The sequence below is a fragment of the Aspergillus aculeatus genome, assembly GCF_001890905.1.
Source record: "Aspergillus aculeatus ATCC 16872 unplaced genomic scaffold ASPACscaffold_3, whole genome shotgun sequence".
Classification (NCBI taxonomy): domain Eukaryota; kingdom Fungi; phylum Ascomycota; class Eurotiomycetes; order Eurotiales; family Aspergillaceae; genus Aspergillus; species Aspergillus aculeatus.
In genome coordinates this window covers 546,255-568,137 of record NW_017962978.1, presented here as the reverse complement: position 1 = coordinate 568,137, position 21,883 = coordinate 546,255, and the positions used below count along the sequence as shown (strand labels likewise).

The following is a 21,883-nucleotide window of genomic DNA, read 5'->3' as shown; positions in this document are numbered from 1 at the left end:
ATCGGGTTCCTGGGCTGGAAACAACGAGTTAGATTTCGGTCGGACAGCCAATCGAGCATGGGCTGAGGCGCTGCGAAGGGAGACCAGTCGTACCACGCCGAAGAAAGACTATGCCGATTGCCGAAGATGTGCTACTAGCCAGCACACCAGGCTGCAAGGGGGGGAAATGTGAGCTTGGAAGCGTTAACCTTCGAGCTTCAGGTATATTCCGGCGGACGGGGAGGTTTGGTGTCTGGGGAGGGGTCGGTGGTGGCTGCGGAAGGAAATTTTGAGGTGTAGCAACAAGCTTGGAAGTTGGATGCTGCAAAAGCAACACCCGCAAAATCAGCCGGCCGATTGTTTGGCCGAGACTTGACCACATCAACCCGCAACTGCTCGGGTGGGAACAGCACCACCACCTGGCAATACCTCGGTCAATCAATCGATAATCGATAATCGATAGAATCACCCAGGATGATGGACATTACCGACTTTATCTTTGCTCACCGGGAGGAGACGCTTCTCACTGGAAATTATAATGCTTACCATGCATACACAAGCCGGAAGCTGCACAAGCTTCAGAAGCGGCTTGGACAGACAACCCCCAAAGGCCGGAAGTACACTGCCAAACCTGCCATTAGTGCAGAGGATGTGAGCAAGAATGTGGAGTAGGTTTTCTTCCTCGACCTTGTTCCTTGGTATTGTCACAACAGTCCACTAACTCAGATCTGGGTTCTCCCTTTCGCAGATACGTCCACATCTTACTCACCAGCGCTGAACGAGCATGGGCGCAAGCGATGCACGAGAAGACCGCGCATTCGGCAGATCCGTCCGCTAAGGGGATAGCCGGTGCTGCTCGGAGTCACATTATTGCACGACTAAACCGAGCTACCACCTATGCGAACCACTTGGTCACAATTCTGGAGGATCAGGCAACTTCCGGGGCCACTGATGTGGATGTGCTAGAGGCACGCGCATACTTGGCATCCCTCTCGGGAGCGATGTTCCTGGAGAAGCGCAAGTGGGAACAGTGTCTTCGAAATTATGCTATTGCCCGAGTCATCTACGTGGCTCTAGGCCAGCAGGTTAAGAAGGACGCTTTCCGTGACCTGCTCTCTGGAACTGTCGAACCCAGTCTCAGATACGCTGCATATCAGATGAAACTCCCTCGGTCTAAGCCTCTCCCATCCTTAGCAATCAGCTATTTTCCTTCCGATGCGACCATCAGATCTGAAGTTGAGAAGGTCGATCCTAATTGCTTGAAAGAGGAGGCCGATGGAACTCGGAGGACTGCCGAGGGGGAGGTACAGCAACTTCCTGAAACCATCACCTGGAGATCGCGGACGGTCGCACTCGAAGATGCCACTATCTCTCAGGCTCTCGCATCTGCGGCTGCAGCGGAGTCCCGTCTTGCCGCTTGGCTATCAGAGAGCGCCGGACAGTCTGCTTCCCCAAAGGACAAGGCCGCTGCATATGACAGTGTAATCATTGCGAGTCAGGATGCAGTCGATGCCACAAAGACTGCAATTGATGACCTAGCAGCCGAGGGCGTCGATCCTAGCGATAAAAGGATGCAGGCGCTACAAATTACACGTACGGCAGTGAACTACGGTTTGGTGGGATGGAGAATTGGACGTAATCGCGTCTTGTGCGGAGAGCATGACGGTATCTCCTTTGAAGCAGGCCCCGCCAAGCAGTTCAAGAATGCTAAGGGCTCCGGGAAAGTGGAGGAAACGATTGGCAAGAAACTTGGGCGACTGCGTGAGAGAGTCGTGCTATATGACTCCACCTTGCAGAGTATCGATTTTATTCTGGAGTTACCTGGAGTTGCGGCAGACTCGGCGTTCGTTCGCGAGCTAGACGCCAAGCGGAGCTACTTCCGCGCTCTAAGGTAACTTGTCATATCTACTGAAAACCATAAGCAATTACTGACCTTTCTAAATCATAGATGCTTGACCATTGGGCGCTCGCATGGCATTCTCGGGAAACCTACCAACGCCCTTGCCCTGTTTTCGCAAGCCTTGTCTCTTACCACGGGATCTGCGGAGTCTCTCCAGTCCTCGATCAATGCGGAGGGCCCCCCGAAGCTGGACATCTCACACACCCAGATTTCCACCTTAGGGTCAACTCTGCGAGGCTTGGTGGCTCAATACCGAGGCCTTGTCACTGTCGAGAAGCTTTCCGTCGAAGCGCAAGCGAGGTCGACTACTCAGCGTCCAGTGATTGAGCGGTTGCATGAATTCTCCGGCGATGCTGTTGACCTGAAGAACGTCGTCCCGTTCCCGCTGCAGATTCAGCCAGTTCCTGTTAAGCCTTTGTTCTTGGATGTGGCCTGGAACTACATTGACTACCCTCGTCAACGCTCCGTAGCTCAGGTGACGCCGCAGGCCCAAGAAGAAGAAGCGACTACAGAAGAGAAGAAGGGCGGGCGACGCGGCTGGTTCGGGTTCGGTCGGTAAGGACGCAGCCAAGTGTTGGGTGGGAATCTACACTTCAGTAGGACACTGTTTGACCGTTAGCTACATAATACCTTAGCCAAAGTGAATATGATGTGATGACTTGTTGCGCTGAGCGAAGCTGGACTGAAACAAAAATACCAATGCAAGCAATGCTTTTGACCTCTGGGTCGTATGCCATATGTTGACCGTCTGTATATCTGGTTCCGATCGGCCGGCCTAAACCAAGGATATACAATCTGCACATACTATGCCTAGGTGTCGTCCACTTTCAGAGGCTCGCGATGCGTTACTTAAATTCTCCTCCTTCCTACCACAAGGAACTTGCATCATGCGCCGATAAAAGTTACACCGCTTGAACAATACTGGATTGTCTACTCCGTAGTACGTAGTATAATATTCCAAGATTGAGATGCAGCCCGCACGGGCCATCCGGAAAAGCCGACCCGGAAGGTTGATAGCCGGATCACCTTTCTAACAAATGGTACGATTGCCATTGGTGATTGAGTTTTCTACCTGCCAGGAAAACCGTACGGGGGTGGAAGATTGGGAATTCATAGCTGACTCATGTATCAGCAGTAACTAAGTTAGTTAGTTAACTAACTACACTTACTCACAGAATGGTGATACATGCACACTGCCACTGGCCATGTCTGCAGGCCCCCGAGTCAGTCTTGATGAAGCGCCCGTCGGGCGGCGGGTGGACAGTTCCTGTTTATACTCCTTCAAGACTAGTTTTATGCTCGAAGGCAGCAAATTTCCCCTTCCAGCAAGGCGCCTGTCAGGGTAAGGTTTTATGCAGGCGCATTATTACTCGACTAGGAGGACTATTGAACCACTTGCATTGATGGGGAAATTACTCCAGGCTCTTACTACAGTGCCAGGTGCAGTGCCCTGAATGCCAGATGTAGTCTACCGCGTACCTTTCAGAACATACTGTTACTCAGACTGTACCTCAGACTGTACTCATCCTCATACTCATAAGTCTATTGCATACTTGGTCTAATTGCCAGAGTCTTCCGCTCTCCCCCTCCCGCCCCGATCCTATCAACTAATCAAAACACCCATTTTTCCCTCGCCAAATTAGAGTTGCGTCTCCCCTGGATTGGCTTCTTCTCCGATCTTTCTCTTCTTCCAGTTCCCACTCTCGCTTTTCCTAACTTCTTCCTTCCCCATCCCTTTCCATTCCTTAATCCTCCCCCCCCCCCCCTCCTTTTGCCAATTGTTGGAGAGCATCCTTCGCTTGCTCAGCTCATTACCCAACATGGCCAGTCTCAATGGGAGTTTTGCCTCCCCGTCGGCGGACGCTGTGATCTCCCCCAGACTTTTCGAGCCCTCCGGCCTGGTCACCACTGTCCTTGAGGGTTTCACCGTATGGAAGGCTTTGTTGACTCTGTTCATCGCTGCCGTGATTTATGATCAGTGTATGTTTTTTTCCCGGTGCACTTTCGTGTCTCTACCCGGAGTGCGTCAAGGTGGCTAACCGTTAGAACAGTCCGGTACCTCTGGCTCAAGGGCTCGATTGTCGGCCCAGCATGGAAGCTGCCCTTCATGGGACCTTTCCTCCAGTCTGTCAACCCGAAGTTCCATGAATACAAGGCCAAGTGGGATAGCGGCGCGCTGAGCTGCGTTTCCGTCTTCCACAAGTAAGTTTCACAGGCTGTTGTGGCCCATCTCGCGACTTCGGTGCACGGGAACCTGACTGATTTGTCTTCAGGTTCGTCGTCATTGCTTCCACCCGTGACATGTCCCGCAAGATTTTCAATTCTCCTACATTTGTCAAGCCCTGTGTCGTCGACATTGCGCATAAGCTCCTTGGTGCCGACAATTGGGTGTTCTTGGATGGCAAAGATCACGTCGAGTTCCGCAAGGGTCTCAACGGCCTTTTCACCCGCCAGGCCCTTTCCTACTATCTTCCCCGCATGGAGGAGGTCTACAATGACTACTATGCTCGTTTCCTCCGGATCTCCAAGGAGAACAACTTCACTCCTACTCCCTGGATGCCCGAGTTCCGTGAATTGATGTGTGCTGTTTCCTGCCGTACCTTTGTTGGCCACTACATCACCGAGGAGGCCATTAAGAAGATTGCCGATGACTACTACCTGATTACCGCTGCTCTTGAGCTTGTCAACTTCCCCGTCATTCTGCCCTACTCCAAGGCCTGGTATGGTAAGAAGGCCGCCGACATGGTCCTGGTTGAGTTCTCGAACTGCGCCGCCAAGAGCAAGGCTCGTATGGCCGCTGGTGGAGACATCACTTGCATCATGGACGCGTGGGTCAAGGCTCAGCAGGATTCCGCCAAGTATCGTGAGCAGATTGCCCAGGGTATCGCTGTGGACTCGGCCGAGAAGCCGCCTCAACTCCTCCGTGATTTCACCGACTATGAAATCGCCCAGACCGTTTTCACTTTCCTCTTCGCTTCTCAGGACGCCACCAGCGCTGCCAGTACGTGGCTGTTCCAGATCATGGCCGACCGCCCCGATGTGCTCGACAAGGTGCGCGAGGAGAATCTGCGGGTCCGCAACGGCGACATCCACGCTCCGTTGACCATGGAATTGATGGATAACCTGCCCTATACTCGCGCCGTTGTCAAGGAGACTTTGCGTTACCGTCCTCCCGTCATCATGGTCCCTTACTTGGTTAAGAAGGATTTCCCCATCACTGAGAACGTCACTGTTTCCAAGGGCTCCATGATCATCCCCTCTGTTTGGCCCGCCTGCCACGATGAGGAGGCCTACCCCAACGCTGACTCCTTCGACCCCGATCGCTGGATTACCGGTACCGCTGAGCAGCAGACGAAGAACTGGCTTGTCTTCGGCACTGGTCCCCACTACTGTCTGGGCCAGACCTATGCTCAGCTGAATCTGATGGCCATGATTGGCAAGGCCAGCATGGAGATGGACTGGGAGCACACCCCTACTCCCGAGTCTGAGGAGATCAAAGTGTTTGCCACTATCTTCCCTAAGGTATGTTTCTGGCCCGCTTTGACTCATGTACACTTTACTGACCTATTTTAGGATGACTGCCTGCTCTCTTTCCGTCCTCGTCCTTAAGCAGTTTTCGACTCGCTTTCGCGACAGGACGCCCGATGCTTTGAATTTTCCCACCTGCCAGGCACATTGAAAGGTGGATGGAAAGCACTCGTGTCCAGCATGTGTTGCATTGCATCCTATCCTGGTGATATGGCTGCAGGCAAGCTTCTTCTTCGAACCACCTTTTCTGTTCCTTTCTCGACCTTGTAACTACTTACCGCATTGCCCGCCTTTTTTTTTCTTCTCTTATCATTTCGGAGGATCAAGGGTGATCACGTTTGCTGTTTGGGTGTGTCCAGCGTCGCCGAAGAGACAGGGCGCTTGGAGGTATATGATTTTGCAACGAACCATGACTCGTCCGCTTCAGTGAATTGTGAAGCATTGAAGTGACCTGTCATTCTTAGATTACGCTACCTAGAACTAATCATAATGCGAGACTCGATGTTGGAACTGTTTAAAATAAATGAGTAGTGCAGACCTGGCCACATTGTCGCGACCTCGATTGGTTGATCGGCAACTACAAACTCATGTAGACAAGCAGCAGTATACCACAAGAGGCAGGCGGTGAACCCCGGACCTGACATCACCCGCGGCGCCGCGTTCATTCCGAGGCGAGGCCTTATCACTGCATCTAACTTACCTCTTGCCTTCAAAGATTCAAACCCACCCGGCAATTTACAAGAGCAACAAAAGCAACAGACAAGACGCAATGTCCTCCCTCCTCCCCATCCAGTGCCGTTCCGCCGCGCTCCTCACTCGCGCCATCAAACAATCCCCCAACGCGCGGCGCTCCATCCTGGCCAGCGCAACCCGCCAACACCCAACCCGACCCTGCAGCAGCCGCAGCAGCAGCAGTATACTCCGCCTCGTCCCTCAATCCCAACTCCAACCGCAACCCCAATTCCAGCAGCAGCAGCAGCAACTCCGAAGGAACAGCACCAACGCCGCAGGCGACAAAGGATTCAAACAATGGGACTTTGAAGAGGTAACGTACCATACCCCCTGCCCTCCCCCGCTCTTCCAAACAAAAACTAACCCCACCGCAAAAGATAACAACCTCCCTCCCCTCCACAGACCCATCTTCTCCGCAAAAGCCCCTCATCCTAATCGACGTCCGCGAACCCGCCGAACTCAACGCGACCGGCATCATCCCGACGGCCGTCAACGTCCCGCTCGCCTCCCAGCCGGACGCCCTCTTCCTGACGCCCGACGAGTTCGAGACGCGGTTCGGGTTCCCCAAGCCCGGGGTCGAGGAGGGGTCCTTGGCCGTGACGGACACTGCCGGAGCGGCGGCGCCGGAGATCGTGTTCTACTGTAAGGCCGGGGTGCGCGCGCGGGCGGCGGCGCAGTTGGCGGTGCAGGCCGGGTACGATGCGGCGCGGATCGGGGTGTATGAGGGGAGTTGGTTGGATTGGGCGGATCGGGGGGGAAAGGTGGAGAGGTGGGAGGCGGATGATTAGTTTCTTTTGTTTCTTTCTGGAAAAGAAAATGGGGGATGCGCCGGTGGGGGGGGGGGAGTAGGTGATTCCGAAAAGAATGAGCATTGCGAGATGTTTGGGTGATTGTTGTATATATAATTAGGTTCTTAGGGATGGATGGTGTGGATATTATGTACCCTCTATTTCCTACCTACGAAACATATTTCGGATGAGCATTCTTTTTTAATGTAGACCATACGGCGAAAACCGTATCACTAAAATGTTTTACAGTACCTCAAGCCTTGTGATAGAAAAACTCAATTCGAACTAGATCCATAGCTATTCATTAACAAGGAGATAAAGCAATCGACCACGGCTAGCTTTTTTCCAACATCAAAGGTCTCATGTACAGGCATCTTCTTGCTTTTGTATTGGTGATAAGAAAAAAGTCGTAGTCATTCCTCGTTCAAGGCCTTCTGCCTTTTCTTTTCACCCCCCCAAATCCAACGTCCATCCTTCACTCATCCCTGGGTAGGTGACCATCTACCGTGCGTTGAATATCCCTCAAAGAGAGTGTAAGCTAAGCAACAGTAGAAACAACAAGGAAAAACACAATATGATGAGCCACAGCACGTAAAGGCTGAGAGCCTCCCAAGCCACAGCCATCACCAGTGGCTATGGCTCGTCGAATCTAGACCCGTAACTGACTAGGCTCTGAGAAGCCCCAGGGTTGACTAGAGAAGCTGTGGAGGCGCTCATGGAATGTCAAAGACAGGCTTGAGCTTCTTGACAAGACCCCACTCTTCCATCGTCACGTCCGAACGGTAGAACTCCTTCAAAGTGTCGATACTGACACGAGAAATCTGGGAGTACAAAGTATCCGTTTCTTCCAGCTGACGACCGTACATGGGCTGGTTGGCACCCTCGATCTTGACTGCAACGGAAGGTTGACCCTTCTTGCAAACGGGGATGGCCTTGTGGTCACGCTCAATAGAGGAACTATGCAAATATTAGTCACCGAGAACACAGAATTCACAAAAGAACATAAAAACTTACACTCTGCCAAGGTTAACAATCTCCTTCGCGCCGGTCTCAGCGTTGGTCTTCACCGCAGCGATAGGGGTGTGCAGACGCAGACTGCCCTCAACCACATCGACACCAATGACGATAGGATCCTTCTTGTTGAACACGGCCACGGTCTTGAGCACGCAGGGGAAGACAGCAAGCATCTTGCTCTCTTCCTTTCTCTTCTCCTGCAGCTCAGCCATGTGCTTGGTGAAGTCATCGAACAGATGGTAGATAATATCGGCCGTGAAAATCTTGACTCCAACTTCATCAGCGTACGCAGCCGCGTCCTTGTCCACCTTGACGTCGAAGCACAGCATGACGGCATACTCCCGGGCCTTCTCCAACATCGTTCCGGCCATCATGACATCACGTTTGTAGACAGGACCAATGGAAATGTTGGCAACCGGAATCTTGGAGACACGCAGGAACTCAAGCAGGGCCTCCAGGGAACCAAGGGTGGAGGCCTGAACGCTGACACCACGCTGATCTCTGGAAACCTTGCTGAGCAGGTTCTCAAGATCAGACATAACCTCGTCTTCGATGTCTTCCTCGTCGTCATCGGGTCCGACGACCATCAGACGAGAACCAGCAATGGCATGCTCAAGATCGTTGGCAGCAATCTTGACACCCAGAGCAGCCTTGACCTCCTTGTTGTGAACATACTGCGACTTGAGACGCAATTCCTTGAGCGGCGCAGGCGTCAACAATGCTCGAATATTCGTTGATATAGGACCATTGAGACCGCACAGCACAATCCGATCACCCTCGCGAAGAATACCGTTAGACAGAACAACGTCGATAGTAGTGCCAAGACCCTCAATGACCTTGACTTCGAGAACGGTACACTCGACCTCGGACAGGTACATAAGGGAGTTGGTCATACGCTCCTGGGTCAAGGTGGTCAACAGCTTCAGCATGTCGGGAATACCTTCACCGGTGTGAGCGGAGGTAGGGACCAGAGAGACGTTGCGAGCCATCGACTTGTTCTCGCTGAACAACTCGGCGTTGAAACCCTGCTCAGCGAAGAGCAGCTTGGTGCGCTCGAGACGAGAACGGAACTCGTTCTGGACACCCTTGCTCTGCATAGCCAAACTCTCCTGGAAACCATTGTTGTCAATCTTCTTCCAGCCGTAAAGACGATCGATCTTGTTCAGAGCGACGATGAAAGGAGTGCGACGGTCACGGAGCAATCTCATGGACTCGAGAGTCTGAGGCTCGAGACCGTGCATGATATCAACGACCAGAATGGCAATGTTACAGAGCGAAGAACCACGGGAACGCAAGTTGGAGAAAGACTCGTGACCGGGGGTATCGATGACCAACAGACCGGGAATCTTGAACTCGAACTTGCCGTCCTGGTTGACGACCTGAGTCTTCTGGCGCAGGGCATCGACGGGGAAGTAGGTGGCACCAATCTGCTGGGTAATACCACCAGCTTCACCCTCCTGAACGTTCGTTTGACGAATCTTATCCAGCAACTTGGTCTTACCGGTATCGACGTGTCCGAGAATACAGCAAATGGGGGAACGAAGGTTGTCCTTGGAACGAGCGGCCAAAGCTTCCTCGTGCTGCTTCTTCCGGCGCTCGGCAGCCTCTGCTTTGCGCTGAGCAATTGCCTTCTGGGCCGCAGACTGCTCATCCTCCGAATCATCCTCGTCGGAGGACTCATCGGAATCGTCGCTGTCCTCCTCGTCCTTCTGAGCAGGGGCAGGAGCAGCCTTCTCAGCACCGTTCGTGGCAGGCTTCTCTTCTTCCTCATCGGAAGGCGCGTCCCAGCTGTCCTTCACATCGTCCTCTTCGGCGGCCTTCTCCCAGTCCTCGACCTCACTCTCGTCATCGCCACCCTTGGCGGCAGCGGCGGCCTTAGCTTCAGCCTTAGCCTTCTCCTCCTCTTCCTTTCTGCGGCGCTCCTCCTCGGCTTCACGCTGAGCCTTGGCGCGCGCAGCAGCAGCTTCCAGATCATCCTCCTGCTTCTTGGGGCCGCGCTTCTTGCGGTTATCGTAGACGGGCTTCTTCTTCTCAGCACCGCCTTCCTCAAGACCGGCAACCTTGCCGACACCGGCCGCAAGCATCTGCTGCATACGGCGCTCGTTACGCTCCTTGGCTTCCTTCTGAGCCTTGGTGAGAAGCTTTCCTTCTTTGCGAAGCTGCTCCTTCTTCTCCCTTTCCTTCTCCTTCTTGCGTTGACGAGCCTCTTCCTTCTTCTTTTCTTCCTCCTCCTCGAGGCGACGCTTCTCCTCCTCAGCAGCGGCCTCTTCAGCCGCCAAACGCTCCTCCTCCTCCTGTTGTTTCCGCAGAGCCTCCTGCTGCTTCTGAATGGCAAGCAAGTGTGCGGGGATCTTCTTCTTCTTACCGCCAGTAGCAGGCTCAGGGGCAGGCTCAGGGGCAGCGGCCTCCTTCTCCTTCGCAGGCTCAGCCTTGGTGGGTTGAGCCTTGGTCTCGGCGGGGGTAGTGGTCTTCTTCTTAGCAGCCTATGAATAGAAAGAATCAGAAACTGTTAGTCTCATGTGCATAAGAAGCTCAAGAGCACATCTCGCGCCTGCGCAACAGCAAACCGAATAGACATACCTGTTCCTTCTTACGCTGCTTCTCTCTCTCCTTCTTCTCCCTCTCCTTCTCCTTCTTAGACTTCACACGGATCTCACCATCATCGCCAGCATCCTTGGGCGCCGGAGCGGCGGCGGCGGCGGCAGCGGCAGCCTTCTTGTTGGGCTTGGCCTTTCCGGAGAAGACGTCATCCTCATCATCGAAGCCACCCTCCTCCGGCTGCTTGCTGGCGAAGTCGTTGGCCGCGTCGATGGTATCCTGAGCGGCATCCTCGCCCTCGACAAAATCGTTGACGGGCTTGCCCTTCTTGCCCTTCTTGGCCTTGTTCTTCCGGAGGGCGGCGAGCAGACCACCGCCCATGCCACTGTCCTCCTCGGCGGGAGCGGCGGCGGCATCCTCAGCAGGAGGAGAGGCGGTGGTGGGAGCCGACTCGCCCAAATCGGCCTCCCAGTCCTCTTCCTGTCTCTTGTTTCCCTTCTTCTTGGGTGCCATGTTGAAAGGTTATATAGGGAGGGTTGCGTTGAAAATGAACCTGAAATGTAGACCGCACGTTAGTAGGGAGAGGCAAGAGGTCAAATCCGACCAGTTTGCTTGCCCGAAAGAGTCTGACGGAGGTGTGCGCGCACGAGCAATCCAGCCAGCCAGCTACTTTCTGTCCGGCCCGCAACCTGCGGCAGTCGGGATGGCAAAACTGAAAAAGCAAATGACGGGTGGCGAGTACGATCTCGGGAAATCCAGAGACACGAGCAGGGGAATACAGAAGAAAAGGAAAGGAATGGAAGAAGACGTACCTTTTCCCACCTCTCAAGTGGATTGTGATAAGGTCGGTCCAAGGCTGGAGACACGATGGAGCGGGAAGGACAGGCAAGTGCCTTTTGGGGTAATTAAGAATTTTGGGCCCGGCGGTGGTGGGGATCGGCTTATGCGATATGCGAGCCCGTCCTTTGTTGCGGGTGGCGTCCCGCCAGTTGGTCCCGTTTCTGCAAGGTTCACTACTAACACACAACCACTACAAGCTGCAATAATCAAACAATGAAGAACAGTAGAATAAGAATAAAATCGGATATTCATATTGCTCTATCTAACAAGATCAAATAGCCCCTCTCTAAAACTCGACCTGAAGGATCCGTCGTAACCACCCTATCGCCGATTCGACCGGAGAACTAGTCTCTCCAAGAACATCTCGCGTGAGCTCCGAGAATCGCTCGAAGATCATGTCCGCTGAATTGTGGGTTTGCCCAGAAGAAGGATCGTCGGAATGCAACATGCGAAAGAGGTCCTGAGTACCCCGCGTCAAGAGGCGACTTAAACAATCACCGTCGATGTGCATTTGAGACGGATGGTTGCCGGCCAGATTGGTTGGATTGCGTTGTCTTTGTCTTCTGGGCGTAAAGGGACACAAGATGGGATCTCTAATACATAGATTTTGTAGCAGGCGAAGGAGACGCCATTCTTTTTCATTGATCGGCAAGAGCCGATAGACAGTACCATTCATAGCAGTACCATAGATCACTGGAGACTGAGACGATAATGGGGACTGTCTAGCCCCTGCGCCGAGCCTTATGACAGACGAGGGAAGGTGCGCCTCACACAAGGCTGCAGGCATCATGGTATCGCGCTCATTAACCCCGTCCTCGGTCAGAAGACTGACCCGACCGCCTCTGCTGGACGTCAAGATGAGATTTGAATTTCCATCTAGATGGATGTGGGAGAGGCCATCGTGCTTCTGGCGGTCTTGCGCACGAAGAGTCAACTTATCCTCGCCAGCCTTGAGGACCATGAGTGATTCTCTGGATGTTGTTAGGTACAGATGTGGTTCACGCGCCGTCATGAGAACCGCAGGCGAGTGGACTTTGTATCTTGCTGTTCGAACACCCTGGCTTTGAGAAAGCTTGGGTTCTAGCGGTACTATCATATGGCCTGTCGAAACCATCAAGGTGAAATCACCGTAGGGAACGATGGAGAAAACCGGGCCTTCAAACTTATGGATATGCTTCACATTGCATTCGATCCGTGACGGATTAGTTGGTTCACGGTATGCTTGGAGAAAAATGACCCTGCCACGGTCCTGCTGGTTCTTGCGTGAAGTACCAATGACGATGAAATGGTATTCTTCATCACCTTTCCTGGGCGTCCACTCTAGGATGCAGCTGATTTTCTCGCCCGCTACTCCTTGTGGTCTCCAAGGACGGCTGCTCTCGTCAATGGGAGATTCCAAAGTGTTGGCCATGGATTGCTGCGAATCTGGGTCCACAAACTCGATGTATGGCCGAGTGTAGCGTCGGATGGGATCTGTATCCGTATCATATTCGGTCTGGTTATATGCGACCACCAGACTCCTCAGATGCCGCGAATATGTGAGTTTGCTAGCACTTCCTGGTAGGTCGATCCTTCTTGGAACAGCTTTCACTTTCTGGTCGAGAGTACAAATCATTAGCTGTCCCTCAGCGACACAGAAGAGCGTGTCGAAAAGACTCTCTGCGCCTGGACCCCCCACAGCAGATATACAAAAACTGTTGACTGTGTTCGGATGATAGGCAGGCTAGCATCTTGGTTAGTACTTCATATCTCTCAGGAGTAGTAAGAACTCACATTGTTCTGGTCAGTGACCCAAACTCTTTGGGTCGTATAGTTAGTTGTCACAGAATCTTGACTGCATGACATTTGCCAGAATCCGTGCCCACAAGTTAGTAGGGCAATGTCGCCCCTGCTTTGCACCTTCACCGAGGTGTGTCCTAGTCGCTGTGGTTCCAGTTGCTTGAACGCTGCCATAATGAGAAATCAGTATGGAATGTTAAATATGACACGTGTGAGTGCGTACCATCATGAGACAGTCCAATCTCGCTGTCTATTATCAGTTCGAACGGGGCCAGAATTCCGCTTCGGAGACCGCACAACATGGTGTACTTATCGGATGAAGTGTCGTTCATCGGCTTGATAAGTGCAAGGCTGTCGATGGCTTTCGAGATATCATCCGAGCTCCCGACCGCAATGGTTGTTTCCGACACGAAAGAAACAGTGTCTGTTACGCGGTATACCAGAACCTTTCCATTGCCCGTGCCTATGAAAACATATGTGCAGAAGCCCAGTGTCTCGATCGACATACATACAGGGTCATAGCGGATAGGCAAAGCAGGGCCAATATCCTGTAGTTGGGCTTGGCCGCCGCCTGAATCGAGTCTTTTGAGGTGAAGGTGCACATCATGTGAAGTTCGGACTGCAGCAGCAACAAGCAACGAGGATCCATTGACAGCAGCCACTGCAATATGATGCTCAGGACCATATTCGTGGCGATAACTGGACCATAACTCGGAGGTTGCGCCAATATGAATAGCCTTATTCGTCACTTGAATGATGGCTCCTGTGTCAGTGCATCCGGCGGCAAGAGTCTGCGTGCCATAGTCGAGGCCTGAGTCTTTTTCATCAATAGCAGATATCTCCTCCACAAAATCAGCTGCCAAATATAAAAGCATCGAAGAAACTGGATCGGATGTCAATATGAAGATGGCTCCATTCATACCGTCTGACATGATCCAGATGTCCGTCGTGCTCAAGAGTTCTTCTAGAGAAACAACTAGGCCACTCTGTGCCTCAATGCCATGACGGAGCTCGACCACAGCCCCGCGCGCGTAGGAAGAAGCTGAGCAAACAAAGAAGCGATCACTGGCAGCCCCCGAATTTGAGGCGATGTCATCCTTGACAATGGCAGAGTCCGTGACTGGTGTCCAGTTCATGAAACGTTGAACACACCTTGGATGATCCCTGGCCTTCTGAACAAAAAGCCCACCATCTCCTGTCGTGCCGGCAGCAAGAAGTAGATCACCGCCCTCGTATCCGATATCCAAGATATCAAACGCAGCGTCAACATCGCAGCAAAGCTGTCCTAGGTGAGTTTGGTTCTCCACTTCGCCCTCATTGCCGACACTCAAGTAAAAGACCCTGCCGTCCTCCCGGCATAAATAAATGTCGTCGTGCTTTTGGTTGTATAACCAATTGCGTAAAGGCCTCGCCCATCTAGTCCAAAGTGGTTGTCGCTGAGATTCACGATCAGGAACTGGAAGCGGGTATCTAGTTGGTTGCCTCTGGGGATCGAGTTTATTCTGGTATACAGCCATCGAGGTTGTAGTAACGAGAATGAATGATGACGTCTTGGTCAAGGGGATGAGCATGGTAGGTAGCCTGTCCTCAAGCGGCAGCACTTTTCTGGTCACTTTTGGGGCTGCTTGTCGTAGCGACTCATAGGCGTTCCATTCATAACAGACAGCATACGTGACCTGATCCTGGGCGATGAGTAGAAGTAAAATGATTTTATCTCCATCCTCATTGGTAGGATATAAGAACTCCATAGAGATGATATCGCCGTCGACACGAAAGAAGCGTTCCTAGATTCATAGCCGAGGGGGTCAGTGGCCACAGATTTTTTCCGATAAACGTCATGCACATACCTCTGCTATCGGGTCCAGTTTGTTTTGCGCCATCTGTGATTGAAGGACAGCAGGCTCCTTGAGTACGAAGACTCCAAAATAGTCCGAAGAAGCACTGACTGCAACAACTCGAGATCTGCCAAAAGTCTCAGTCTAATGACCAATTTTCTGACCGGGAACACTCACCTCGGCTCTACAGCGATGTTTCGACCGAACCTCTCAAAGGCACTGACATCATTTGGCAATGGACGATGGTGGTATATGAACTGTTCGCCAGCATTCCAGTAGTACAGGAACGTGAGCTCTCTCGATGCGAGACTAAGTACCAAAATTTGAGGCGGCAAGTCCTTATGCATGGCTGCATCTGCTGACATGGTGGATCTACTATCGCTCAACTTCATCTGTGCTTCCCAGGGTAATTCTGTGCTCACATTGATGACCTTGGCTGCCATGATGTATGAGTCAAAGTCATTCTTGTTTGTGACTTCCTCAAGATGTACGCCGGACACTGCCTCCTTGATCTGAAGGCATCTCTCACCGACGAACACGACATCGTTTTGATGCTTCCCTCTTAGACGCGCAGGTAGAATCCACTGTATAATCGGGCTTGGTACTAGAGTGTGCGAGAGTAGTCCCACTCTAGCTTGGGGTTTTGCATAGATGTCATCTGCTTCGATATCCATTGGTTCTCCACCTTGGACATTTTCAAATGTTATTCGAGCTAGACCTGGATCTATCCTCGATTGGGCCATGGAGTCTGTAGAAAAGGCCCGCAGCGACGGACGATAAGATAACAAGCGCCGCAAAAGTACTGTCTGGCAAGACTAGCTAGGCGGTTAGAGATGTCGTAGCGTGGCGTGAATTGAGCAAGCTTTGCGAATAACCTCAAGAACCTGTCGGGTTCGAATTCCTCTTTTACAAAGATGAAGGAGACTTTGAGAGATCCCAGGATTGATGACACTACGGCTCGTGCGGTCCTGCCTTAACCATGCTCAAGACAGTTCAGGAACCACATGCCACTCCGAAAACGAGTAGAGCAAAAGCCGAAGACTGAGTGGACAGCGAGCGCGAGGTCTCTCCGCAAATGTAGCTGGAAGAAACGATCTGCAGAAACATGAATAGCCGTCATGCAAAGGAGGAATAATATGTTCTAACTGATCCGTGAGCTAATTCTGAAACAGATCAACACATGTTCTTTGTGGGGGGAAAGAAAACCTACAATGCAAGGGTCTGCAGACACCACTTGCTGCGCGCTGATAACAGGAACGATATCAGTGTCTCCTAATATTGTTGAGTGTCGCCCAAGCCGTGATCCCGTGATCCGGTCAATCTCAATGTGTCTGAGAATTAAGGAATTGGGCGTCAGCCTTGCGGTTTTGGCTGCAGTTGCTAACCGCGAAATCCCAGCGCGGGCAGATTGTGGGAGAATCGACTAGCGGGTAAGTATGTTTAGTTCTGGTAGGTATGATGCCATAGGCCGCTCGCTACCTCCAAACTTGCAGCTGTGCTTTCAGGCACGCATGGTGAAGGAGTGCGCTCAGTCTCCTGGCCAGGTCAAGGCTATAACTGACAGACACAGGACAAATTGATTCAATCGATTGATGGTAGGCTCTATTTATTGTCCAGCCTTATCAATGACGAGGGCGAAGATAGTGACGTGATGTGCACAACTTGCCGGAGGGGTTGACGGTTGACGCGGATCATTACTGGGTACTCCGTAGTTGTTCGATGCCTGCGGCTTCCCTTACTTCCTCTTTGGGCGGTCGGCGGGTGCAGCCTTTTGGCCTAAGGCTGCAAGGCTTCAAAACATCTCCTTTGGGATTCGATTTGCAGCCACTTCCGCGGATGTCAAGACCAACTCGTCTCTTTTTCCTTGGGACATTTCTTCCGACTATCTTCTTTAATCAGTACCCGATGGCATCAGGCTGGCACTGTAGGGTTCTTCTTGCCCAAACATAGACTGACAATAAGCCGACTCATCGATATAACTTGAGGTTCGATCGTCATCTGCATACAAAGTATCTCCATTTGCCGATCTTGCCTAGTGCGCATTAAGGTGGATTTATAGATAATCGCCTTAGCACATTATCGGACGGACCCCGTCTCTCCTTCCTGAGCTCGTCTCCATACAGTATCACTGTCCACCTTTAGCCTCGCACGGCACGGTGAGTTACTGGACGAGGCTGGCCACAACATCCCATTGCCTGCCCCGGCAATAATGGATCATCACCAGCCCCAGATCAGCGAGTTGGCGGGCGACCCGGACACGGTCGACGAGAAGGAGCGGAACAGCATAGCAACTGAGGAATCTCTGCATACGACCGACTCGTCGGTTGAGGTGGCAAGTGAGGGCCGTACAACTGAAAAGGCGAACGCCATCCGCCAAGCATGCGACCTGCGTGACTTCGACGCACTGGTTTCCTATGCAACTTCTGAGGGTGGCTTCTTAAATGACGATATTAGACGAGTGGCTTGTAAGTCCCTGTAACCTCGAAACTCTGCCTTACGTGACTGACATCCGACCTTTTCAGGGCCCATTCTCCTTCAGTGCGATCGAAGAGAGTCTGTTCACGACTTCACGGGGTGGGAAGACCTGCCCCCGCATGTGGACGAGGAGCAGATCCAGCTAGATGTAAATCGGTCTTTCGTCTACTACCCTGATGGTATGCTTTACCTCAACCAACTAAGCACCTCGCCAACTAATCACTGGAATAGGTTCTGAAGAGGAGATCTCGACGAAGAAAGATGAGCTTTCTCAACTCATTAAGCAAGTTCTGCGGAAATATCCAATGCTGTGCTACTTCCAAGGGTACCATGATATCGTGCAAGTGCTCTACCTTGTGCTTGGCGGCCATGGGGCCGCTCCTGCTGTTGCGCAGATCTCGCTCCTGCGGATTCGAGACTACATGCTCCCGACACTTTCTCCTGCCTTGAAACACTTACAACTACTGCCGGCGATTATTGAGCTGGCCGACTCGTCATTACGCCATCACCTTGCCGAGATTCAACCCTTCTTTGCCCTCGCGGCGACTTTGACCTTGTATGCTCATGATATCCAGGAGTATAGCGACATTGCTCGCCTGTTCGATTTCCTGCTAGCTGAGGAACCTGTGGTGTCGGTATACCTCTTCGCAGCGATCATTCTCTCTCGCAAGCAAGAACTGCTCGAAATTCCTGAAGAAGAGCCAGAGATGCTCCACTTCACTCTATCAAAATTACCCAATCCTTTAGACCTTGACGGGTTGATCCTATCTGCCGTCCGGCTTTTCAAAGACTATCCGCCGGAATCGTTGCCATTCGGGGCTTGGAAGCAGGTCCCATCATGCAGCGCCCTCAAGACATCCCGGGGACTCGTGCCTACTCATAGCAAAGATGAAGCTCTTAAATACTTCAGACAGCAAACACGGCAGCTACGCTACGAGGAGGGCAGAGAAAAGGCAGTTGCGTTCTTGTGGAACCACAGGAGAACAATCGGTTCGGTGGCCGTCACCGTCTTGATTGGGGCGATGTCGATCTATATAAGACGCAAGGGACTCGACACTACCATCTGGTCCTATCTGGGTCGACTCAAATCGACATTGCAGCACCGCGGCTTCTTGTGACTAGCTCAATAGTGTCGTCTCTTCTCATCCGAATATCTCTAGAGGAGGATGGAATGTCTATGATGGTTGTATCTAGAGCTGTATACTATACAGTACTGATTGCCCCCTTGGCATAGAACTTTTGGACATGAGTGTATAAATAATAAAAGTGATTATATGGCCCGACATCCCCCAAAGCACAAGATCAAGCATGATTGCAAAGTACATTTCGCCATCTTGTCCATGCGGACGTTGATACGAGTACGTAGCTGAGTGGTTTCAGCAGCGGGCGGCATGGAGAGCCAAGCTCCACATATATGGTGGCTGGTGCGTGGCTTGCCCGAGCCGCTCGTTCGCTGATGTGTACTCTTCAGTTGCAACAAACTCCCGCAACCTGCACCACCACAACGAAACCACCTTTCCATTGACAATTCCAAATAAACTAGCCCCCCCTTCAAGATGGCAAACCAGGGCTACGATGTGGTAGTCGACGTGGACGCCGAGGTAAGCAATGCACCACTGCATCACTGAGGGAACATTGCCAATCATCCCAGGGAATCCCAGCTAATGTCATTCTAACCAAATGAACAGGGCGACCTCGGCCACACCGACCTTCAGGAGGACCTTGAATTCCACCGTTCGAGTAAGCCAAACTTCATAGCAGATCTTTACAACCTCCAAACCCTCTACTCACCACTTACCCTTGATCCAGACTTCGAGAACGACCCGCGCACCGCCAAAATCCAACAAGACTCGACCCCATTCCTAGGCGGCAGCGGAGGCGACCATAGCACCTCGCGCAGCGGCGGCCGGCGGGACCGGTCACCGGGGGGCACGCCGACGAAGCACACGTGGTGGACGATCCACTACTACGCGCAGTTCTTCGACGTGGACACGAACGAGGTGCTGCGGCGGTGCGTGGCGACGTTGTACCCGCGTAACAACTTCCTGGACGTGCTGGAGGGGAACCCGGACCTGTACGGGCCGTTCTGGATCGCGACGACGGTGGTGGTGATCTTGTTCCTGACGGGCACGATCTCGCAATGGCTGAGCAACAACGACGACGCGCACTTCGCCTACGACTTCACGCTGCTGTCCGGCGCCGCGGGCCTGGTGTACGGGTACACGGGCGTCCTCCCCGTCGCGCTCTGGGGCGCGCTCCGCTGGTTCGGCAGCTCCAGCGCCGACCTGGTCGAGTCGTGGGCGCTCTACGGCTACTCCAACCTCGTCTGGATCGCCGTCGCCCTCGTCAGCTGGAGCCCCCTCACCGCCCTGAACTGGGCCCTCGTCGGCGTCGGCTTTGGCTGGTCCGTCTTCTTCCTCCTGCGCAACCTTTACCCCGTGCTCAGCGCCACCGACGCCAAGGCCAGCAGGATCCTGCTGATCTTGGTCGTCCTGCTGCATGCCGGCTTTGCCTTGGCGATCAAGATCTTGTTTTTTGCGTGAGTTCCCTCCTTTTCCAGGTCTCTTTCTCTACGAATCCTTGGGTCCTCCATGATACAATTGGAACGTCTTGCTAATACATGAAAATGCATGTACAGTCACGGAAGCCCGGTCTCGAAGAAGAACAAGAGCGACGGCGATGATAACAATGATGGCAAGGCGCAAATGCTCATGTTCTAGGCTTGGGGAAGGGCTGCGAAGCAAAGACGGAAAAAGAAAACACGGGCGTCATTAGTGACCCAGGAAGTCACATCTTATCGAGAAGGCAGGAAAAGGGCCCGCATCTAGACCCCAGTTCAGACACTTGTGCTCAGGTAGCACCCATGTCACGGGTCCATGACTTTTTCCTTTTCTGAAAAACACAGTTTCAAATCCCTTGCTGCCCGTGACAAATGTTAGATGTGTTTCCCTCTTTTGTTCTGTTGCAATTTTCCCAAGGCGACGCGACCGCACTGCGTGTATGCTGTGTATCTTTCCTACTTGTCCCTCCACAATGAATCAAAATGGACCAAAGGGAATTTGAATTTTACAATTGTATTTCGATTGCAACTTCTTCCGAGCAGCCAACTATGGACATTTGACTTCGGCCATAATGTTTTATCATTCCAACGCCGTGTAATACCCTACGTTGCAATCCGGTCGTAACAACCCCAGCAGCGCTTTCCTCCCTCCAGCAACGCAGAAAAACCGTAACAGGAGAATCGTTTACTTGAGCTTCTTCTTGGGGCGGAGCTGGTTGGTGTGACCGCACTTCTTCTTGCGGCAGTTGGTGGCACGGGGAGGGAGACGAGCCTAGTTGGGAGATGTCAGACAAGATTGGTCGGTTGCGTGGACAAGGTAGAGGTAGGCGCTGGGAGGTTGATCCTGAAGGGAATGGGTGGGAACGTACGTAGCACTTGCGGCAGATGGACTTCTCGCAGTTGTACTTGGAGGCGAGGGCCTTGAGGGAGGGCTCGATGATACCACCACGGAGACGGAGGACGAGGTGGAGGGTGGACTCCTATTCGACGAAAATTGCGTTAGCTTGCGGGACTTCCTTCTTCTTGATTGCACATGTTGATCGGGACCATTCGTAGTTCGCAGCGCTGGGTATGGTTTCCGAAAGTGATAATCCTTCAAAGATGATGGTTTGTCAAGGCGCACGCGGCTATCAAGGATCCGACACAAGCAGTCGCACCATCATCAACCAGCCAGGATTTTCGTAACCAAGAATTGACGAAAGGCGACCGTAGCTTTCCATACCAAATAACCCAGAACAACTTTCCATTCCGAAGACAAACCCAAGACCCAAGCGCAGCGAACATTGAACGTCCGAACCGATGTGCGAAAAAGAATCATATTTCGGAGGAAGAGTCGCTCATACCTTCTGGATGTTGTAGTCGCTCAGGGTGCGGCCATCCTCGAGCTGCTTACCAGCGAAGATGAGACGCTGCTGATCCGGGGGGATGCCCTCCTTATCCTGGATCTTGGTCTTGACGTTGTCGATGGTGTCGCTCGACTCGACGTCGAGGGTAATGGTCTTACCCGTGAGGGTCTTGACGAAACTATAAGATTCGAAGAAGAACCACTGGTCAGCGACTTGATATCTTCCCCTTCTGGTATTTCCTCCATCATATCATCTTCTGAAAGTGTTTCCGGTGTCTTCTTTTTTTCTTCGAGATTGGATGGCGTTGTATGGCATTGGGAAGTATTCGGAACGGGTTCAAGACTTTTGCTTTGGGGAAGACCTACATCTGCACTGTACGAGCGCGGAAAAAACAGCATGTTAGTTTTGCGATTTCCAGACTTGAATATATCCCTCTTCATCATGATAGTGCTATACGTACTGGCTGCGGTTTTCGTTGTTGCTGGCTGACGATCTCGCTGAATGGGGTCGGTCGGAAGAGGCGATGTCAATTTCACCATTTCTCGCTTAGCAAGAGGTGGACGGGCTCC

General features: G+C 52.4%; 8 protein-coding genes across 8 annotated transcripts; 5 read left to right on the top strand and 3 right to left on the bottom strand.

Annotated features, from left to right (window-relative positions):
- The first annotated feature begins 411 nt into the window (after nucleotides 1-411).
- On the top strand, nucleotides 412-2,730 carry ASPACDRAFT_75870 (signal recognition particle subunit SRP68). Its single transcript, XM_020204571.1, has 3 exons — nucleotides 412-647; nucleotides 728-1,870; nucleotides 1,928-2,730. Exons 1-3 carry the CDS (start codon nucleotides 454-456, stop codon nucleotides 2,436-2,438), a joined length of 1,848 nt encoding a protein of 615 aa, XP_020059097.1. The 5' UTR covers nucleotides 412-453; the 3' UTR covers nucleotides 2,439-2,730.
- A 902-nt stretch (nucleotides 2,731-3,632) lies between these two features.
- On the top strand, nucleotides 3,633-5,901 carry erg5 (C-22 sterol desaturase erg5). The gene is made up of 4 exons (XM_020195690.1): nucleotides 3,633-3,859; nucleotides 3,931-4,081; nucleotides 4,153-5,401; nucleotides 5,453-5,901. The coding sequence occupies exons 1-4, from the start codon at nucleotides 3,700-3,702 to the stop codon at nucleotides 5,486-5,488; spliced, it is 1,596 nt and encodes a 531-aa protein (XP_020059096.1). The 5' UTR covers nucleotides 3,633-3,699; the 3' UTR covers nucleotides 5,489-5,901.
- A 189-nt stretch (nucleotides 5,902-6,090) lies between these two features.
- On the top strand, nucleotides 6,091-6,984 carry ASPACDRAFT_113021 (rhodanese-like domain-containing protein; the record flags this gene model as incomplete). Its single annotated transcript, XM_020195689.1, has 2 exons — nucleotides 6,091-6,452; nucleotides 6,517-6,984. Coding segments are annotated over exons 1-2 (683 nt in total), but the record flags the coding sequence as incomplete, so codon positions are not given.
- A 211-nt stretch (nucleotides 6,985-7,195) lies between these two features.
- On the bottom strand, nucleotides 7,196-11,340 carry ASPACDRAFT_75867 (putative mitochondrial translation initiation factor IF-2). The gene is made up of 4 exons (XM_020204570.1): nucleotides 11,292-11,340; nucleotides 10,522-11,032; nucleotides 7,942-10,424; nucleotides 7,196-7,884 (listed from the first exon to the last, which is right to left on the bottom strand). The coding sequence occupies exons 2-4, from the start codon at nucleotides 10,990-10,992 to the stop codon at nucleotides 7,641-7,643; spliced, it is 3,198 nt and encodes a 1,065-aa protein (XP_020059094.1). The 5' UTR covers nucleotides 10,993-11,032; nucleotides 11,292-11,340; the 3' UTR covers nucleotides 7,196-7,640.
- Nucleotides 11,341-11,558: 218 nt separating this feature from the next.
- On the bottom strand, nucleotides 11,559-16,096 carry thtA. Its single transcript, XM_020195688.1, has 5 exons — nucleotides 15,111-16,096; nucleotides 14,946-15,060; nucleotides 13,322-14,882; nucleotides 13,093-13,265; nucleotides 11,559-13,042 (listed from the first exon to the last, which is right to left on the bottom strand). The coding sequence occupies exons 1-5, from the start codon at nucleotides 15,674-15,676 to the stop codon at nucleotides 11,606-11,608; spliced, it is 3,852 nt and encodes a 1,283-aa protein (XP_020059093.1). The 5' UTR covers nucleotides 15,677-16,096; the 3' UTR covers nucleotides 11,559-11,605.
- A 939-nt stretch (nucleotides 16,097-17,035) lies between these two features.
- Nucleotides 17,036-18,628, top strand: ASPACDRAFT_75864 (uncharacterized protein). The gene is made up of 3 exons (XM_020204569.1): nucleotides 17,036-17,398; nucleotides 17,456-17,587; nucleotides 17,640-18,628. Exons 1-3 carry the CDS (start codon nucleotides 17,143-17,145, stop codon nucleotides 18,524-18,526), a joined length of 1,275 nt encoding a protein of 424 aa, XP_020059092.1. The 5' UTR covers nucleotides 17,036-17,142; the 3' UTR covers nucleotides 18,527-18,628.
- Nucleotides 18,629-18,964: 336 nt separating this feature from the next.
- On the top strand, nucleotides 18,965-20,128 carry ASPACDRAFT_50262 (Yip1 family protein; the record flags this gene model as incomplete). Its single annotated transcript, XM_020202332.1, has 4 exons — nucleotides 18,965-19,009; nucleotides 19,097-19,148; nucleotides 19,218-19,947; nucleotides 20,047-20,128. The coding sequence occupies 4 exons, from the start codon at nucleotides 18,965-18,967 to the stop codon at nucleotides 20,126-20,128; spliced, it is 909 nt and encodes a 302-aa protein (XP_020059091.1).
- Nucleotides 20,129-20,653: 525 nt separating this feature from the next.
- Nucleotides 20,654-21,853, bottom strand: ASPACDRAFT_57742 (ubiquitin-60S ribosomal protein L40; the record flags this gene model as incomplete). The annotated part of the gene is made up of 5 exons (XM_020203280.1): nucleotides 20,654-20,740; nucleotides 20,838-20,948; nucleotides 21,312-21,492; nucleotides 21,680-21,686; nucleotides 21,775-21,853. The coding sequence occupies 5 exons, from the start codon at nucleotides 21,851-21,853 to the stop codon at nucleotides 20,654-20,656; spliced, it is 465 nt and encodes a 154-aa protein (XP_020059090.1).
- Between the last annotated feature and the right edge of the window lie 30 nt (nucleotides 21,854-21,883).

What these genes read in the sequence shown, in the direction of transcription:
- ASPACDRAFT_75870 (XM_020204571.1), top strand. Translation starts at nt 454, where the DNA reads ATGATGGACATTACCGACTTTATCTTTGCTCACCGGGAGGAGACGCTT. An exon ending in GATGTGAGCAAGAATGTGGA is followed by an intron (nt 648 to 727) that starts GTAGGTTTTCTT and finishes TCCCTTTCGCAG; the next exon opens with ATACGTCCACATCTTACTCA. An exon ending in AGCTACTTCCGCGCTCTAAG is followed by an intron (nt 1,871 to 1,927) that starts GTAACTTGTCAT and finishes TCTAAATCATAG; the next exon opens with ATGCTTGACCATTGGGCGCT.
- erg5 (XM_020195690.1), top strand. Translation starts at nt 3,700, where the DNA reads ATGGCCAGTCTCAATGGGAGTTTTGCCTCCCCGTCGGCGGACGCTGTG. An exon ending in TGCCGTGATTTATGATCAGT is followed by an intron (nt 3,860 to 3,930) that starts GTATGTTTTTTT and finishes CCGTTAGAACAG; the next exon opens with TCCGGTACCTCTGGCTCAAG. An exon ending in TTGCCACTATCTTCCCTAAG is followed by an intron (nt 5,402 to 5,452) that starts GTATGTTTCTGG and finishes GACCTATTTTAG; the next exon opens with GATGACTGCCTGCTCTCTTT.
- ASPACDRAFT_75867 (XM_020204570.1), bottom strand. Translation starts at nt 10,992, where the DNA reads ATGGCACCCAAGAAGAAGGGAAACAAGAGACAGGAAGAGGACTGGGAG. An exon ending in AGCAGCGTAAGAAGGAACAG is followed by an intron (nt 10,425 to 10,521) that starts GTATGTCTATTC and finishes TTCTATTCATAG; the next exon opens with GCTGCTAAGAAGAAGACCAC. An exon ending in ATTGTTAACCTTGGCAGAGT is followed by an intron (nt 7,885 to 7,941) that starts GTAAGTTTTTAT and finishes ATATTTGCATAG; the next exon opens with TTCCTCTATTGAGCGTGACC.
- thtA (XM_020195688.1), bottom strand. Translation starts at nt 15,676, where the DNA reads ATGGCCCAATCGAGGATAGATCCAGGTCTAGCTCGAATAACATTTGAA. An exon ending in AACTGGACCCGATAGCAGAG is followed by an intron (nt 14,883 to 14,945) that starts GTATGTGCATGA and finishes CTATGAATCTAG; the next exon opens with GAACGCTTCTTTCGTGTCGA. An exon ending in GATTGGACTGTCTCATGATG is followed by an intron (nt 13,266 to 13,321) that starts GTACGCACTCAC and finishes TCATTATGGCAG; the next exon opens with CGTTCAAGCAACTGGAACCA.
- ASPACDRAFT_75864 (XM_020204569.1), top strand. Translation starts at nt 17,143, where the DNA reads ATGGATCATCACCAGCCCCAGATCAGCGAGTTGGCGGGCGACCCGGAC. An exon ending in CGATATTAGACGAGTGGCTT is followed by an intron (nt 17,399 to 17,455) that starts GTAAGTCCCTGT and finishes CGACCTTTTCAG; the next exon opens with GGCCCATTCTCCTTCAGTGC. An exon ending in TTTCGTCTACTACCCTGATG is followed by an intron (nt 17,588 to 17,639) that starts GTATGCTTTACC and finishes TCACTGGAATAG; the next exon opens with GTTCTGAAGAGGAGATCTCG.